General features: G+C 44.5%; 1 protein-coding gene across 1 annotated transcript; it reads left to right on the top strand.

Moving 5' to 3' along the window:
* Positions 1 to 425: 425 nt before the first annotated feature.
* On the top strand, positions 426 to 6,867 carry LOC137545296 (stefin-C-like). Its single transcript, XM_068266411.1, has 3 exons — positions 426 to 653; positions 5,135 to 5,236; positions 6,739 to 6,867. Exons 1-3 carry the CDS (start codon positions 558 to 560, stop codon positions 6,865 to 6,867), a joined length of 327 nt encoding a protein of 108 aa, XP_068122512.1. The 5' UTR covers positions 426 to 557.
* Positions 6,868 to 15,715: the final 8,848 nt, after the last annotated feature.

Here is a 15,715-nt window from a genome sequence, read left to right on the forward strand (position 1 = left end):
GGCAATTTGAGGCGAATTTTTGTGAATAGAGCCCTAGTGTGTTCCCAGCCTCTCCCTCAACTCTCCCGCTAGTTAGGGATGGTTATTGAGATGCAAATAATCCTGAGTTGATGCGGGATCATGCAAATATTTAATGTAAATGTTATACATCTTCAATACAACCCCAAATTAAGCCAAAATTCAATTGGTCCATTTTTAAACTTCATAAATTTGCATAAAACATGTCTGTATCAATTTGAAATTATTTACATCTTATTATTGACCTTCTTTAGGCCTGTTTTCCATGGACCGCTGATAGGCAGTGAAATGCCTCTCAAACTCTCACAACAACTGCTCACTGCTGCCTGGTAACTGCTTGTTGCTGCCTGGTAACTGCTCACTGCTGCCTGGCAACTGCTTGCTGAGCACACAGTTCAACAGTTCGTGGAAAAGAGGCCTTAATCTCTAGTTGCCAGTCACTCCCCCCTCCTTCCAGCTGGTAATGGTACAGCCCACACATATATAAGCACTTGCTCTGGTTACCTGCAGTCATTCAGTCTGTTGCTGCACAATAGAAGATGTGTGATCAGGAGCCCCAAGTTCAGCAGCCTGTGATTGGAGGATTTGGGGAAGTGCAGCAGGCAGATGAGAAGATCCAGGCTCTCTGTGATGCAGTAAGTGGCGGTGATATTCTTATAGGGAGATTGTAAAGCTCAAATATCAGTTAGAGGAGCCTCCTGTGGAGGATGGGATACATAAGCAAAGCTTTATTTATGTTGATAGGTCAGCTTTAATATCACTTAACCACTTCACCACTGAGGGGTTTTACCCCCTGACCACCAGAGCAATTTTCACCTTTCAGCGCTCCTTCCATTCATTCGTCTATAACTTTATCATTACTTATCGCAATGAAATGAACCATATCTTGTTTTTTCCGTCACCAATTAGGCTTTCTTTAGGTGGGACATTATGCCAAGAATTATTTTTTTCTAAATGTGTTTTAATGGGAAAATAGGAAAAATGTGGGGAAAAAAATTATTTTTCAGTTTTTGGCCATTATAGTTTTTAAATAATGCATGCTACTGTAATTAAAACCCATGAAATTTATGTGCCCTTTTGTCCCGGTTATAAAACCGTTTAAATTATGTCCCTATCACAATGTTTGGCGCCAATATTTCATTTGGAAATAAAGGTGCATTTTTTTCAGTTTTGCGTCCATCCCTAATTACAAGCTCATAGTTTATAAAGTAACAGTGTTATACCCTCTTGACTTAAATATTTAAAAAGTTCAGTCCCTAAGGTAACTAATTATGTATTTTTTTTAATTGTAAATTTTTGAATTTTTTTTTTAATTACACAAAAAAAAAAAATGGGGAGTGTGGGAGGTAATGAGTTAATTTTTTTGTGTAAAAGTCATTTATTTGTATGTGAAAAATGTGTAGGGTGTAGTTTACTATTTGGCCACAAGATGGCCACAGTAACTTTTTGCTTTATTGCGACCTCCAAGCCTCCTTCCGGAAGCTTGGAGGAAGAATAAGGAGGCTGGACACGTGAGTTTCTTCTCACAATGATCGCGCTGCCCATAGGAGAGCAGCGGGTCATTGTGGGGCTTAGATCAACGAACGGGAATGGATTTTCCCGTTCATTGATCTCCGGGCGGGCGGCGGCGTGTTTACTAGCGGCGGGCGGCGTGTTTACGAGCGGGAGCGCGGACAGCGTCGGGAACGCGGAAAGTACGTGTTTCTCCGTCCCTGGTTTTTAAAGGATGGAAAAAGGGGCGGAGAAATACGTACGCGCGGGGGTAAAGTGGTTAAAACATTCACATTGGACTCTATTCACAATAAGCAGTCTGGTAAAAAAAAACAAATTGGTGGTAAAATACCTCATGTGATATTTTACACTCCTTCTTTCCCGCCCCCTCCCCTTTTTTTTTTTTTTTTGTTGCGCAGGTTTAGTGAATTGTAACTTGGGAAGGTGATGGTAGAATCAGCTTTGAGCATTACAGAATGTGGTAATGCTTTGTGAATAGAGCCCATAGTGGGAAACTGTCTATGGATACAAAATGGGCTCTATTCCTAAAAGGCTTTGCGGTTAAAAAAAAAAAAAAAAAAAAAATGTTGGAGGGAAAATACTGCATTGGTATATTAGACTTTTGTGTGTTCTAATTCCTAAAGGTGGCCATACACTGGTCGATGTGCCATTAGACCGACCCAGCTGACAGATCCCTATCTGATCGAATCTGATAAGAGAGGGATCGTATGGCTGCCTTTACTGCAAACAGATTGTGAATCGATTTCAGCCTGAAACCGATTCACCATCTGCTGAGCTGCTCCCCCCCCCCCCCCCCCCCGTATACATTACCTGAGGCTGGCTCCCGGGCATCTTCTCCGCATTGCACAGCTCTGTTCCGGCTCCATCCCCGCGCTTCCTGTGTTACTCCATGACCAGGAAGTTCAAATAGAGCGCCCTCTGCAGTGACACAGGAAGCGCCGGGATGGATGGAGCCGGAACAGAGCCGTGCAGCGCGGAGAAGACGCCCGGGAGCCAGCCTCAGGTAATGTATACCAGATCGGCCACCGCTAGCGACGCGCACTTTACCCGCGGGCGATCGAGGGTAATTTCCCGCACGGCGCGATCGACGGACCGATCCGATTTCGGGAGGAAATCGGATCGGCGGCTGTGTTTACCGCGAACGATTGGCAGCAGATTCGATCCCCGGATCGAATCTGCTGTCGAAACGGCCGGGAATCGAGCCAGTGTATGGCCTGCTTAAAGCTTACAGTTGTGATAAAAGGTCGGCATTTTCCTGAACTGGGCTGGTGTAACATGAGAAGCTGCCTGAGTTGATAGGTTTTTCTCCTGCAGAGACAGCCTTACAATAAGAGGCAGCCCCAGCTTCCCTTTAGATGTGTGGGGTTTTTTTTTTTTTGTTCTGCTCTCACTGCTGCTGCCTGGGAGGTCTGTCTCTATTAGCTTTCCTGTTATCCGCATGCTTATCACCTTTTCTAAACAGACGGTATTCTCCGTCCCAATATCGCCTGCTCTAATCTTTATGAATTGACATTTAGTGACGTGTTGAGATAATCACCGCACAAGGCTGTAATTTCCTGCACTGCTCAGGAATGTCAGATTTTCATGCGGAAACAGCTTTTATGAATTGATACTTTGCTAAATGGTCGGGAAAGTCGGCTGTTTTGAGCATTACCACATGCGGGAATGCTTTATGAATAGAGGCCAATGTGTTCTTTTTATCCCAGAGTAAAATGGACTGTAAATTATTTTTTTCTCTATGGTATGCTTACACCACACCATACAATCTTGGTTGTGCAATCTTACCTCTTTCATGTATTACAAGAGTTTATCAAAGCAATCCTTTCCAAGTATTTTCAATCTGTTGGGCCTTATACTACATAGATTTGATAAATCTGTATAGCCAAGATATAGGGTTTCCTTACATTGGGTAGTATGGATCTGACAGGTCTGGATTTGGATTATTGCCTTTCTATACCACTCTGACACAGTCTAACTCAGTGGTGTAGCCGCAATAGGGATTGCAGAGGGACCCTCCCTCACCTGCAGTATTAGCTCTTTATTGGCCCTGTGCTGGGAATAGTCACTTCTATAGATGTTTGATTTTGAATAGTAGTGATCATTAACCACTTTGTCCTTGACGTATAAAAACGTCAAGGACAGGCGCGCTCCCGCGGCCGATCGCGCGCGTGCACGCGCACTCCCGGCCGCGGAGTCGGTAGCCACGGAATCAATGTATCAGGCTATGGAGCCCGATCATTGATTCCTCTCCCCCGCTGAAAAAGCGACAGCTTCTCTCGGAAGCTTCGCTCTTTCTGAAGCTGTGTCCCTCTAAGCGTACATTGTACGCTTAGTGACGTCATGTAAAAAAAATCGAGATTGCCATCTTGTGGCCAAAAAGTAAACTACAAGTAAATGCCCAAAAACATTACAATACACCAATATTTCCCCAAATAAAACACGTTTATATCCCACCCTCCCAAAAATGCCCACATAAAATGTTTAATAAAAAAAAAAAAAACATTACAATTTAAAAAAACACAAATATTTACCTAAGGGTCTAAACTTTTTTTTTTTTAAATATCTATGTAAAGATGAAATATTTCTCTCTATTTTTTTTTTTTTTTTTATAAGCTTGTAAACAGTGATGGACGCAAAACGGAAAAAATGCTCTTTTATTTCCAAATACAATATTGTCGCGATACATTGTGATAGGGACATAATTTAAATGGTGAAATAACCGTGACAAATGGGCAATAACAATACGTGGGTTTTAATTATGGAGGCATGTATTATTTTAAAACTATAATGGCCGAAAACTGACAAATAATGAATTTTTTCATTTTTTTCTTCTTCCTGTTAAAATGCATTTACAGTAAAGTGGCTCTTAGCAAAATGTACCCCCCCAAAGAAAGCCAAATTGGTGGCGGAAAAAACAAGATATAGATCAGTTCATTGTGATAAAGTTATAGGCTAATGAATGGGAGGTGAACATTGCTCGGATGCATAAGCTGAAAACGACTGAGATGTTAAGTGGTTAACAAACTGTTCCCCATCCCCCTTCTGGCACCTCTGAGGGCTCATTCACACTTCAGTGATGAGCAGGTGATTCCCACTAAAGCACTAGTGTTTTTAAAGCCCTAGTGTTCTGTTACCCTATAGCAGTGTTCTCACTGCCTCAATTGGTGCCAATTGTGAGTGTTTTGTGATTAGCGCCAATTGCAAATGTTACCTGCAGCATTTTCAGGGTGATTCTGGGACTGTTGGAGTACAGTGCTAATAAAGCTCTGGTTGTGATCGATCTAAAATTGTGGTCATCGCCCCCAAAAAATCAGTGCAATGTCAACAGGGCCTGACACGGTCGTCCTTGGCAGGTTTTGATGCACTGTATCAATTGTTTATGGAGAGGTGGGGGGGGTACATGACTACACCACTGGTCCAACTGCTATGCTGGATGTGCAAGTGGAGTGCTTTTTGTAAAGTATGAAAGAAAAGCTAAAAACTTTTTCCTCTAACACAGCCAGTGACCATGATTTGCAGTGTATTGCCAGAGGTTCTTCTAACCTCTGACAGTAGCTAAACTACAGCTGTTACATGCTGTGTAATCTTCTCTCTCCCTCCTCAGGTGAAGCCGCAGTTCTTGGAGAAGTCTGGAGTGAACACCACCATGTTTGTGGCCAAATCGTACAGGCAACAGGTTGTGGCCGGCATGAACTACCTCATCAAGGTAACTTGTGTACATTTGGATGCTAGGGGTCTTGGCACAAGAAGTTAATAGTATTAGTAACCTTATCTTGCTGATATTATGTTGTCCTTCCTGAATTCTTGGTCACCTAGAAGTTGTCGTCTTGCGGATTTTTGGTCCTCCCTAATTGTAATTGAAGCATCCCAGTGTGCCATAGCAACAGTTAAATTGCAGGCTATGGTTCTACCAAAAATGCCATCTGCACCCAAAGTGAGAACTTCATGGTAAGGGGGGCAGCAGGAGAGACAGTAGCTTGTATAGTTGAGCTGAGCCAGCTCAAGTCCATAGGGTACAGTTCTCTATTCACAGCAACAGCTACTACTTGAAGGTTCTATCTGAAGTGTGGGCATATTACTACAACCTATTTAAACTCAAGCAGCTCAAGCGTCAGAGCTGCAGCCACTAGGTGGTGGTCTATAGGCAGTAGCAGCATTAGTCCAACCAAAGGACTCCTTGATGAGGTGTTGGCTTACTGAACAGGAAGAGACTTGAACCCTGGTCTTCTGTGTCTGAAGCAGAGCCCTTAAAGAGAATCTGTATTGTTAAAATCGCACAAAAGTAAACATACCAGTGCGTTAGGGGACATCTCCTATTACCCTCTGTCACAATTTCGCCGCTGCATTAAAAGTGGTTAAAAACAGTTTTAAAATTTGTTTATAAACAAACAAAATGGCCACCAAAACAGGAAGTGGGTTGATGTACATTATGTCCACACATAGAAAATACATCCATACACAAGCAGGCTGTATACACCCTTCCTTTTGAATCTCAAGATATCATTTGTGTTTCTTTCCCCCTTCAGCTCTCATCCACTGAAGTGTCAGGCTGTTTCTTCCTGCAGAGTGCAGACAGCTCTGCCCGTATGTAATTCATCAGTATGTGAAAGCCCAGCCAGCTCAAAGGACGATTTATCCAGCTTGTAAAAGATAATCGAGCAGAGAGAAGCTGCTCTAATCTAAATAACACACAGGCAGTGTGCAGAGAGGGGCCTGGAGGGGGGAGGTGCATCACAGAACCACAACACTGAAGAACTTGGCAGCCTTCCAGACACAGGGCGACAAGTCCGACAGGAGAGAGATGAGCTGATTTATTACAGAGATGGTAATAGAAGAAAGTGCTGCAGTAAGCCAGAACACATTAGAATAGGTATAGGAACTTGTAGGATGGTAGAAAATAGGATTAAATTTTTGTTACGGAGTCTCTTTAACAGTACACTATCCAACTACTATACAAAATAGCAGAGTTCCACTATGGACTATCCATAGCCACAACCATACTAGGGCCTGGGGAGTTTTTTTTTTTTTTACTTCAGCCTACAGTACAAGCCAGTTGGCTGATTCTGTTTTCTAATACTAGCAGTTGCTGGCCCAGAATGAGCTTAGAACTCCTTTATATTCATATTGGGCCTGGGAGGACTACATTGGAATTGTTTTCTGCAGACTGGGAGAGTCCCTTTACTAAAGACTCTATATTTGTGTTTACAGGTGCAGTATACAGATGACAATTACGCTCACATCCTGGTGTTTCAGCCGCTGCCGGGAGAAAATAAGCCACCGACTCTCACCTCCTACCAGCTGGACAAGACTGAAGGGGAGGAGCTTGTGCCTTTCTAAGAGGGAGGCTGGGCCTCCTGAAGGGCAGGAAATTGTGCCTCCTGAAGGGCAGGAAATTGTGCCTCCTGAAGGGCAGGAAATTGTGCCTCCTGAAGGGCAGGAAATTGTGCCTCCTGAAGGGCAGGAAATTGTGCCTCCTGAAGGGCAGGAAATTGTGCCTCCTGAAGGGCAGGAAATTGTGCCTCCTGAAGGGCAGGAAATTGTGCCTCCTGAAGGGCAGGAAATTGTGCCTCCTGAGGGGCAGAAAGCTGGACTCCCTGAGGGAGAATAGCTTGTGATTTCCTGTAGAGTTGCATCAGTCCTTTCCTGAGTTGTTGAATGTTCATCCAGATTCACTTATCAAACTCCACCCCTTGCTGCCCTGTGCTGGGATTCCAAATTCCCCACCCCTTGCTGCCCTGTGCTGGGATTCCAAATTCCCCACCCCTTGCTGCCCTGTGCTGGGGGTGCTGTAATCACTGAAGGCAAGTTTGAGTCTTGGAAACTTTCATATTGTCTTTATAAAGCAACTGAAATAAAAGACTTTTTTATTCTGTTCAGCTTTTTGTCTTTCTAGTTCTTTGTCCTATCCGAACTATCCAAGTATAAATCACATATTGTGTGTATGTAACTTTCCCTAACCATTCAAGTGTATGGCTTGAAAGGAGAGACTCCAGGCTCCTCCTCCTGGGGAAACACAATTAGCAAGAAGATTAAAAGCCCCCACCCCTCCTCCTGAACTCCAGTATTCTTGTGTTTCCGGCCAGCCTGGGACACAGTTAGCAGCAAGCCAGTAAGGCAGGATAGCGGGCTAGACAGGTTTCTTTTTGAGGGACTACTCTCCTTTCCTGGCCTGTGATCAGGCGTTGGGGGAGGATTCCTGGCCTGTGATAGTTTGCTATCTCTGGATTTTCTGGTAGGCGGTGCGTGCATGGAGAGAAACACTCACATTTGCTATGCAGCACGGCGCTTATCTCCGCTGAGAAGCCGCTTGGTCCGGCGCTGGGGAGTCTGAGGCTGGTAAGAGCGGAGGCAGCCAGGCACCTGGGACGCTGGAGCGGTATGGATGTACGCGCGCGCGGGCGCGTGACTGACGTCATTTACGAGCGCGGAGGGCGGAGCCACGCAGAGATCCCAGACCATATATGGAAAACGCTGTGGACTCTGGTGGGGAAGTGCGTACTGATAACCAGGTACTTCCGGCAGCTCGCCCCGCACAATGGAGGAGGCACATGTGGGAGCGGAGACTGCAGCAGCTACAGGTGCCCTATCTGGCGGCTCGGCAGCGGTAATGTATATGACTGCCTTTGATGGGGAACGATGTTTTTTTGTTTTGTGGGGGAGGGATACGTGCTAGAGTTATGAAGTACTTAGCCAGCACCCTTCTGTCTGCTTTCTTCCAAAAGGCCAAATCGGATAGCAAAGGGGAAAGACCAAGAAGTAAAAGATGCCCCAATTGCCAAACGAAGTTGGATTCCAACTGGCCAAAGAGCTTATGTCTAAAATGTTCGGATAGGATAATGGCCTCAGAATCCATAGCTTTAGTAAAAGAGTTTATGGAGGCAATGAGGCAAGAGATTAGAGGGGAGTTGAGAGCTCTTAAAGAAAGCCAGGCACAGGCAGTACAGCAGAGGGAGGTTCAGTTACCTGCGGAAACTGCTGGGCCCTCTAATGTAATTACGGCAGATATAATACCTATAATTCCAACACCTCCAATTGTCTTGGAAGAGGAAGAGGAGGAAGAGGAAGAGGGGGAGGAGGAGGAGCAGGAGGCAGTATCAGTAGAGGAGTCAGAGGGACACTCAGAAGAGGAATCCGAAACTGAAAGTATAAAATATAAATCGCCAAGGTTTCTGTTCGCTCCAGAGGAGACACAGGAGCTGTTAAAGGCAGTGTATACCACTGAGGATATTAAAGAGGAAACACTGCAGACTACAAAACAGGATAAAGTATATGGGGGTCTTATTCAGCAGCAAAGCAGGTCATTCCCAGTACATCAATCCTTGAAGGACATAATCACAACTCAGTGGAGAGAACCAGAACGTAGATTATTTATACCCAAATCTGCAAAACGAAAATTCCCGTTTAAAGAGGAAGAGCAAAATAAATGGGTAAAATGTCCCAAATTGGACGCCTCTTTGGCAAAATATTCTAAGCAGTCTGACTTGTCCTTTGAGGATGCAGGCCTATTAAAAAATCCAATGGATAAAAAAATTGAGTTTCTAATAAGGAAAGCGTGGGAGGCAGCGGCATTTGGTTTTAAAGTAAATTTATCTGCCACATGTATTTCCAGAAACCTAAAGATTTGGCTGGAGAACTTAATGGAAAAGATAATTAAGGGTGATCCCCTTCAGTCTTATTCAGCCTCCATTCCGGTTGTTTTAAAAGCTATCGCTTTCCTGGCAGACGCAACGGCAGAATCTATTAGGATTACGGCCCGTACTACGGCGCTAATAAATTCAGCCAGGCGAGCTGTCTGGCTTAAGGCTTGGGAGGGGGACAGTACCTCAAAGAATAGGCTGTGTGCACTCCCCTTTGAGGGGGGCCTACTTTTTGGGCCAGAGCTAGAAAACATATTAAAAAGGTCAGCTGAAAAGGGAAAGCAATTTCCGGATAAGAAAAGGAAGTCGTTTTTTCCAAAAAGCTTCCAGCAGAGGAAAGATAGGAAAGAGCAGGTTAAAAGTACGCCCTTTCAGAAAAGGTGGTTTCCCAAGGGAAGAGGAAGAGGGGGCTTCGTCCTTGGGAGATCAGAGGACTCCAAAGGTCCCAAGTGACTTGGAGGTGGGAGGGAGATTGAAGTTTTATCTGGCACAATGGGAGAAGTTAAACCCAGACATTTTTGTTCTCAACATTATAAAGGAAGGCTACCGCCTCGAATTTTCGGTTCTGCCGCCAGACAGATTTTTTCTCAATCCTCTCCCAAAGGATCCAGAAAAGGCAATAGGGATGAGAGCAATGATCTCTTCCCTATTGGCCATGAAGGTAATAAGGGAAGTCCCGTTAAAGGAAAGAAACGCGGGCTTTTACTCCCATATTTTTTTGATAAAAAAGCCGACAGGCAAATTTCGTTTCATTTTAAATCTAAAGAAGTTAAATCCATACTTGAAGTACAAAAGGTTCCGAATGGAGAGCATCTATTCGGTTCGCCAGATTCTAAACAAAGGGGACTTTTTTATAAACCTGGATCTACAAGATGCTTACCTCCATGTTCCGATTTGGGAGAAGCATCAAAAATATTTGAGGTTTGCAATAAAGGAGGGGTCTCAAACGAAGCATTTTCAGTTTGTGGCCCTGCCGTTTGGGATAGCTTCGGCACCACGTATTTTTACAAAGATAATATCAGAAGTAATGGCACCCTTGCGTCTGCAGGGAATTGCAGTGATACCTTACCTAGACGATTTGCTGATACATGCCCGGTCGAGGGAGGTGCTGGAGGAACACAAAAGGGTGGTCATCCAGACTTTCTCTCGACTAGGATGGATAATAAACTACCAAAAATCGGTATTAATACCAAGCCAAGAGATAAGGTTTCTAGGATTCCAGATAGATTCAAACCAGAGAAAGATTTACCTACCACAGGAAAAAATAGACAAATTAAGAGAGGTGGCGACACAAATAACACAAAAAAGGATGGTGTCAATTCGCCAGATTATGAGACTAGCGGGATTCATGACGGTGGCCATCCCAGCAGTAACCTGGGCTCAACTGCACAGCAGAAAACTGCAGAACTTTCTACTAACAGTATGGGACAAAAGGCAAAACTCACTAGACTCAGAAGTCCTGGTCACAGAGGAGGTGATCGGTTCACTAAGGTGGTGGAGACAGGACAGCAATCTGAGACAGGGCAGGTTCTGGGCACAACAGGCAATGGTGACTATCACAACAGATGCGAGCAGCACAGGTTGGGGAGCGATATGCAACTCGCAGCATATACAGGGACGTTGGAACAAGGAACAGCAAGCAGAGTCATCCAACGCAAGGGAGATGACGGCAGTGTACATGGCGTTAAAGGGGTTCCAGAAGCTGATCCAGGACAGAGACGTACAGATACTGTCAGACAATGTCACCACGGTATCCTATATAAACAGGCAGGGAGGCACCAGAGTTCAGAATCTGTTGGAAATAAGCAGGGAGATGCTAGAATGGGCAGAGTCCAGGGTAACGTCAATATCAGCCACACATCTAAAAGGCAGCTTAAACACAAAGGCAGACTACCTAAGCAGAAATATGATAGAACAGGCGGAATGGTCTCTAAATCAGGAGCTGTTCGAACAGATACAAAGGAAATGGTCAGTAGCAGAGATAGACCTCTTTGCAACCCCAAAAAACAACAAACTGAAAAGCTTTATGTCTCTATACAGGAACAGTCAAGCTGTAGGCATAGACGCGTTGTCTCAACCATGGCCATACCAGACAGTTTATGCTTTCCCACCAATACAGTTGATAGCAAGGACAATAAGGAAATGGGAACAGGAGAGAACAAATCTCATTCTAGTAGCTCCTTGGTGGCCCAAACGAGCATGGTTTACCCAGCTGTGGGTGAGATCAGAGGGTCAGTTTTTCAGATTGCCAGTGAGGAAAGACATGTTACTGCAAGGTCCCATGTACCATCCAAATCCAGAGATGTTCAATTACACAGCATGGTATCTGAGGAGCAGGTTTTAAGATCCAAGGGACTTTCGGAAAAGGTAGTGCAAACTTTGTTAAAGTGCAGGAAGCCAGTGACACAAAAAATTTACAGTAAAATGTGGAAGGCATACTTAGCTTGGTGTAGGAAGAAGGATAAGTTCAGGCACTCCACCTCAGACATCTTAGATTTCTTTCAGGAAGGGGTAGACATGGGCTTAGCAGTAAGTACACTAAGGGTTCAGTGCAGGGCCCTGTCCTTTTTTCTAAACAGACGTTTAGCCAGAGTAAGACTAATAAAGGATTTTTTTAAGGCTGTCGAAAGATCAAGACCAATAAAAGTGAAGGTGGCACCTCAATGGGACCTGCCCTTTGTTCTACAAACCATGATGGAAGAACCATATGAGCCCATAGAGGAAATAAGTATAGAAAGACTGACGCTCAAGGCACTGTTTCTTACAGCTATAACTACAGCAAAGAGGGTAGGTGATCTACAAGCCTTGTCCATCAAGGAGCCCTTTTTAGGAATATTTCCAGATAAGATAGTCCTGACACCAGACCCGAATTTTCTTCCAAAAGTAGTATCGGACTACCATAGGTCACAACAGATAGTGTTACCTTCTTTCTGCAATAACCCAGCCAACGAAAAGGAAAGGAAATACAATTTCTTGGATGTCAGAAGGACAGTTCTACAATATTTAGATAAAACAAAAGAATTTAGGAAATCAAGTCATTTATTTGTAACATACAGAGGCCCAAATAAGGGGGCGCAGGCGTCAAAGTCGACTCTAGCAAGATGGATAAGGAAGGTCATAACTGACGCATACCTAAGTAAGGGGAGAAAGACGCCGCCAAGAGTCACGGCGCATTCCTCGAGGTCAATAGCTACGTCATGGGCAGAGAAAGCGGGTGCATCACTGCAGCAGATTTGCCAGGCAGCAACATGGAAGGCCCCAACAACGTTTATGAAGCATTACAGAATAGACGTGTTGTCGGGACAAGACATGGCGTTTGGGCGTAAGGTTTTGCAGGCAGCAGTCCCTCCCTGATGTAAGTGTGAGATTACTTGCTTATCTCTCCTTTCAAGCCATACACTTGAATGGTTAGGGAAAGTTTAGTTTAGACTTACCGGTAATAGTGTTTCTAACCATTCTAGTGTATGGCGTACATCATCCCTCCCTATCTTGGGAATTCTTCCTTCATGCTATACACACATTGGTGTGGAATGAGGAGTAGGTCAGCAGCAGGGGCACTTATGGTATCTTGGTGGCCGGTTCTTGTTGACATACTGGAGTTCAGGAGGAGGGGTGGGGGCTTTTAATCTTCTTGCTAATTGTGTTTCCCCAGGAGGAGGAGCCTGGAGTCTCTCCTTTCAAGCCATACACTAGAATGGTTAGAAACACTATTACCGGTAAGTCTAAACTAAACTTTACATGGTAAAAATTCTCAACTCTGGCTAGGTTTGACTTATCCAGCAGCTCACATAGGAATATTATTGCAAAAAACTTCTCTAGTCACTTGCTTCAGAGCATCACAGGTGGGACTGCAGTATGGGGCCCAGGTGAGGCTGGGGCCCAGTGAACTAGTACACTATTAGGGACCGTGGCTATGTTCGGCTTGGCCAGCCAATTTGCATTGCAAGTTTTTTTTTTTTTTTGTTTTTTTTTTGTTTTTAAGCATTCTAATTTCAGTGAATCAAAAATGGCAAGCGCTGCTGAAGCACTGCAGTGAGTAATGCTGGTTGCTGGCAACCACCTTAAATATAGGGGGTTCATTGTGGGGGAGGGTGCAGTAGATTTACCCAGTGAGGGGCCCAGAAACTTCTGATGGCAGTGCTGACATGCACTACAGTGTTCTCTTGTGCTGTCACTCACAGTAAACATGTGGAAGGTTTTGGACTTTCTTTTTAAAATCTCAGCTACACTTTCCACCAAATCTTTCGAAGGGCTCAAACCCACTAAGCAGCCTTTTCTAAGCGCTGGTGACTTGAAAGAGCTCTTGCAATGCTATGGGGGATGTTCATAAAATCGCATTGCTCCAGTGGGATCACACCCATAGCATTACTTTAGCAAGAGCTTTTCACATCACAAAGCGCTCAAAGTGCTGCTAGTGGGTTCCAAGCCTCAGACTTGGAAAAATGGTCCAGGGTTTGGAGTACACTTTTTTTTTTTTTTTCCAACCTGCAGATCATCACACAAATCATAGGATCTCCCATCAGATAACCAGATGTCACCTTACAGGGTGACCCCATTTATGAAGTGGTCAGTAGTATCGGATCAGAGAATAATGGCACATGGCGCCGCATTGAAAACATGCGCTTAATGCTATTTAACAATAGTACTGCATAATAAATGGCACACAGAGAAAAATGAAGTGGCACACAGTGCCGTTTATCAATAGCGCCATATATATGCCAAACAGATGTTGTTGCACGCAGTGACGTTATTAACCAGTTCCAGATTTCTGCTATGTATATACGCCCCTGTGTTTACCACTAGCAGATCAGGGTCGTGTATGTATGTATATGTATATGTATATGTATATATATATATGTATATATATGTATGTATATATATGTATATATATATATATATATATTCATTCTTAGCAAAAAAGTACTGCCCAAAGAGCCTATTTTGTCCCACAAAAATATATTGATCATTTCAGTGTGATAAGTAGTCAAAGTTAAACTGCAAAACGGGGAATGGATTTAATGTAACTGTTAAAAATTCTAAAGATGTCCCAGACTGAGGATTTAAAAAAAAATAACTTATCAAATTCAAGTAATGTGCAGTACTGTAAACATTAACAAACTTAATACACTGACTGTGCAGGATTGGAGGCTTAAAAATATCCCTTTAACTAATTTGTACCTGTAATGTACAGAACGCTTAACATTAACTCTAATACACTTTGACAATAAAAAATAGCAATTAGTCAAAACTTTAAATATCACTAGAGCATTAGTGTTTAACATTAGTTAATGTGTGAAGACGCTTTTAAAACGGTAATTAGTTAGTGTTAACGTTAACAATAAGCGGAAGACAGATTAGCGGCCGTAACATGCGCAATTTTCATATGTACCCCAGTAGCATTACTTTCAGGAAAGGCCTGCAGCGGGAACTCCAAGCCGGGCATCCCAGTGGCTTGTTACACCCCCCCCCCCCCCCCCTCACCAAGACATTTTATATTGTGGTTTTCTCCTGGCAGACTCAAAGTGCTTGATCTGCAGCCACTAGGACATACTCAGTAGGGAGTCTTGCCTGGGGACTCTTTAGTGAATAGGTCCTGCCTTACCAAACAGCTAAGATTTGAACCCCGATCGCTTGCCTGTGGCAGAGCCCTAAACATTAGAGGATCCAGAGGCTGGAAATAGACGCAGGGATGTCAAACCGGCCCTTCGCCATATGGTAGCTCAGATTGATGGGACTGAATCAGGAAAGTTGTAGAACACATTCCTTTCTCAGTCCATCCTAAACACTGGCATGGATCTGGCCCTCCAGGCCTGGAGTGCAACACCTGTGAGGCTTCTCCCATCAATCATCCTCTGCTGGGCCATTCAGCACTGTCAGCTCTACAAATCCACTTGTCAGCAGCTTGCATGTGTGCGGCAGCGAGGACCAATAAGAGGCCTGCAGCTGCAATCGCTCAAATGCACACGCCTCCCAGCAGCCTTGGCTGTGACTAGAGTTGGGCCGAATGGTTTGCCTTCGAACGGTTCCATGCGAACTTCCGTGGTTCGCGTCCTGCAGGCGAACCTTTGCGGAAGTTCGGTTCGCCCCATAATGCACCATGGAGGGTCAACTTTGACCCTCTACATCACAGTCAGGAGGCCCAGTGTAGCCAATTAGGCTACACTAGCCCCTGGAGCCACTCCCTCCCCCCTACTAAAAGGCAGGCAGCGGCAACCATTACGGTCACTGGTGTGCCTGCATTAGTGAGAGTAGGGCGAGCTGCTGCACACTCTCTCATAGGGAAAGATTAGTTAGGCTTAGCTTGTCCCTGGCTGCATACCTGTTCAGTGAACCCGCCACTGCATACCTGTTCAGTGAACCCGCCACTGCATACCTGTTCAGTGAACCCGCCACTGCATACCTGTTCAGTGAACCCGCCACTGCATACCTGTTCAGTGAACCCGCCACTGCATACCTGTTCAGTGAACCCGCCACTGCATACCTGTTCAGTGAACCCGCCACTGCATACCTGTTCAGTGAACCCGCCACTGCATACATGTTCTGTTCAG

This window comes from Hyperolius riggenbachi, chromosome 2, assembly GCF_040937935.1.
Source record: "Hyperolius riggenbachi isolate aHypRig1 chromosome 2, aHypRig1.pri, whole genome shotgun sequence".
Taxonomy (NCBI): domain Eukaryota; kingdom Metazoa; phylum Chordata; class Amphibia; order Anura; family Hyperoliidae; genus Hyperolius; species Hyperolius riggenbachi.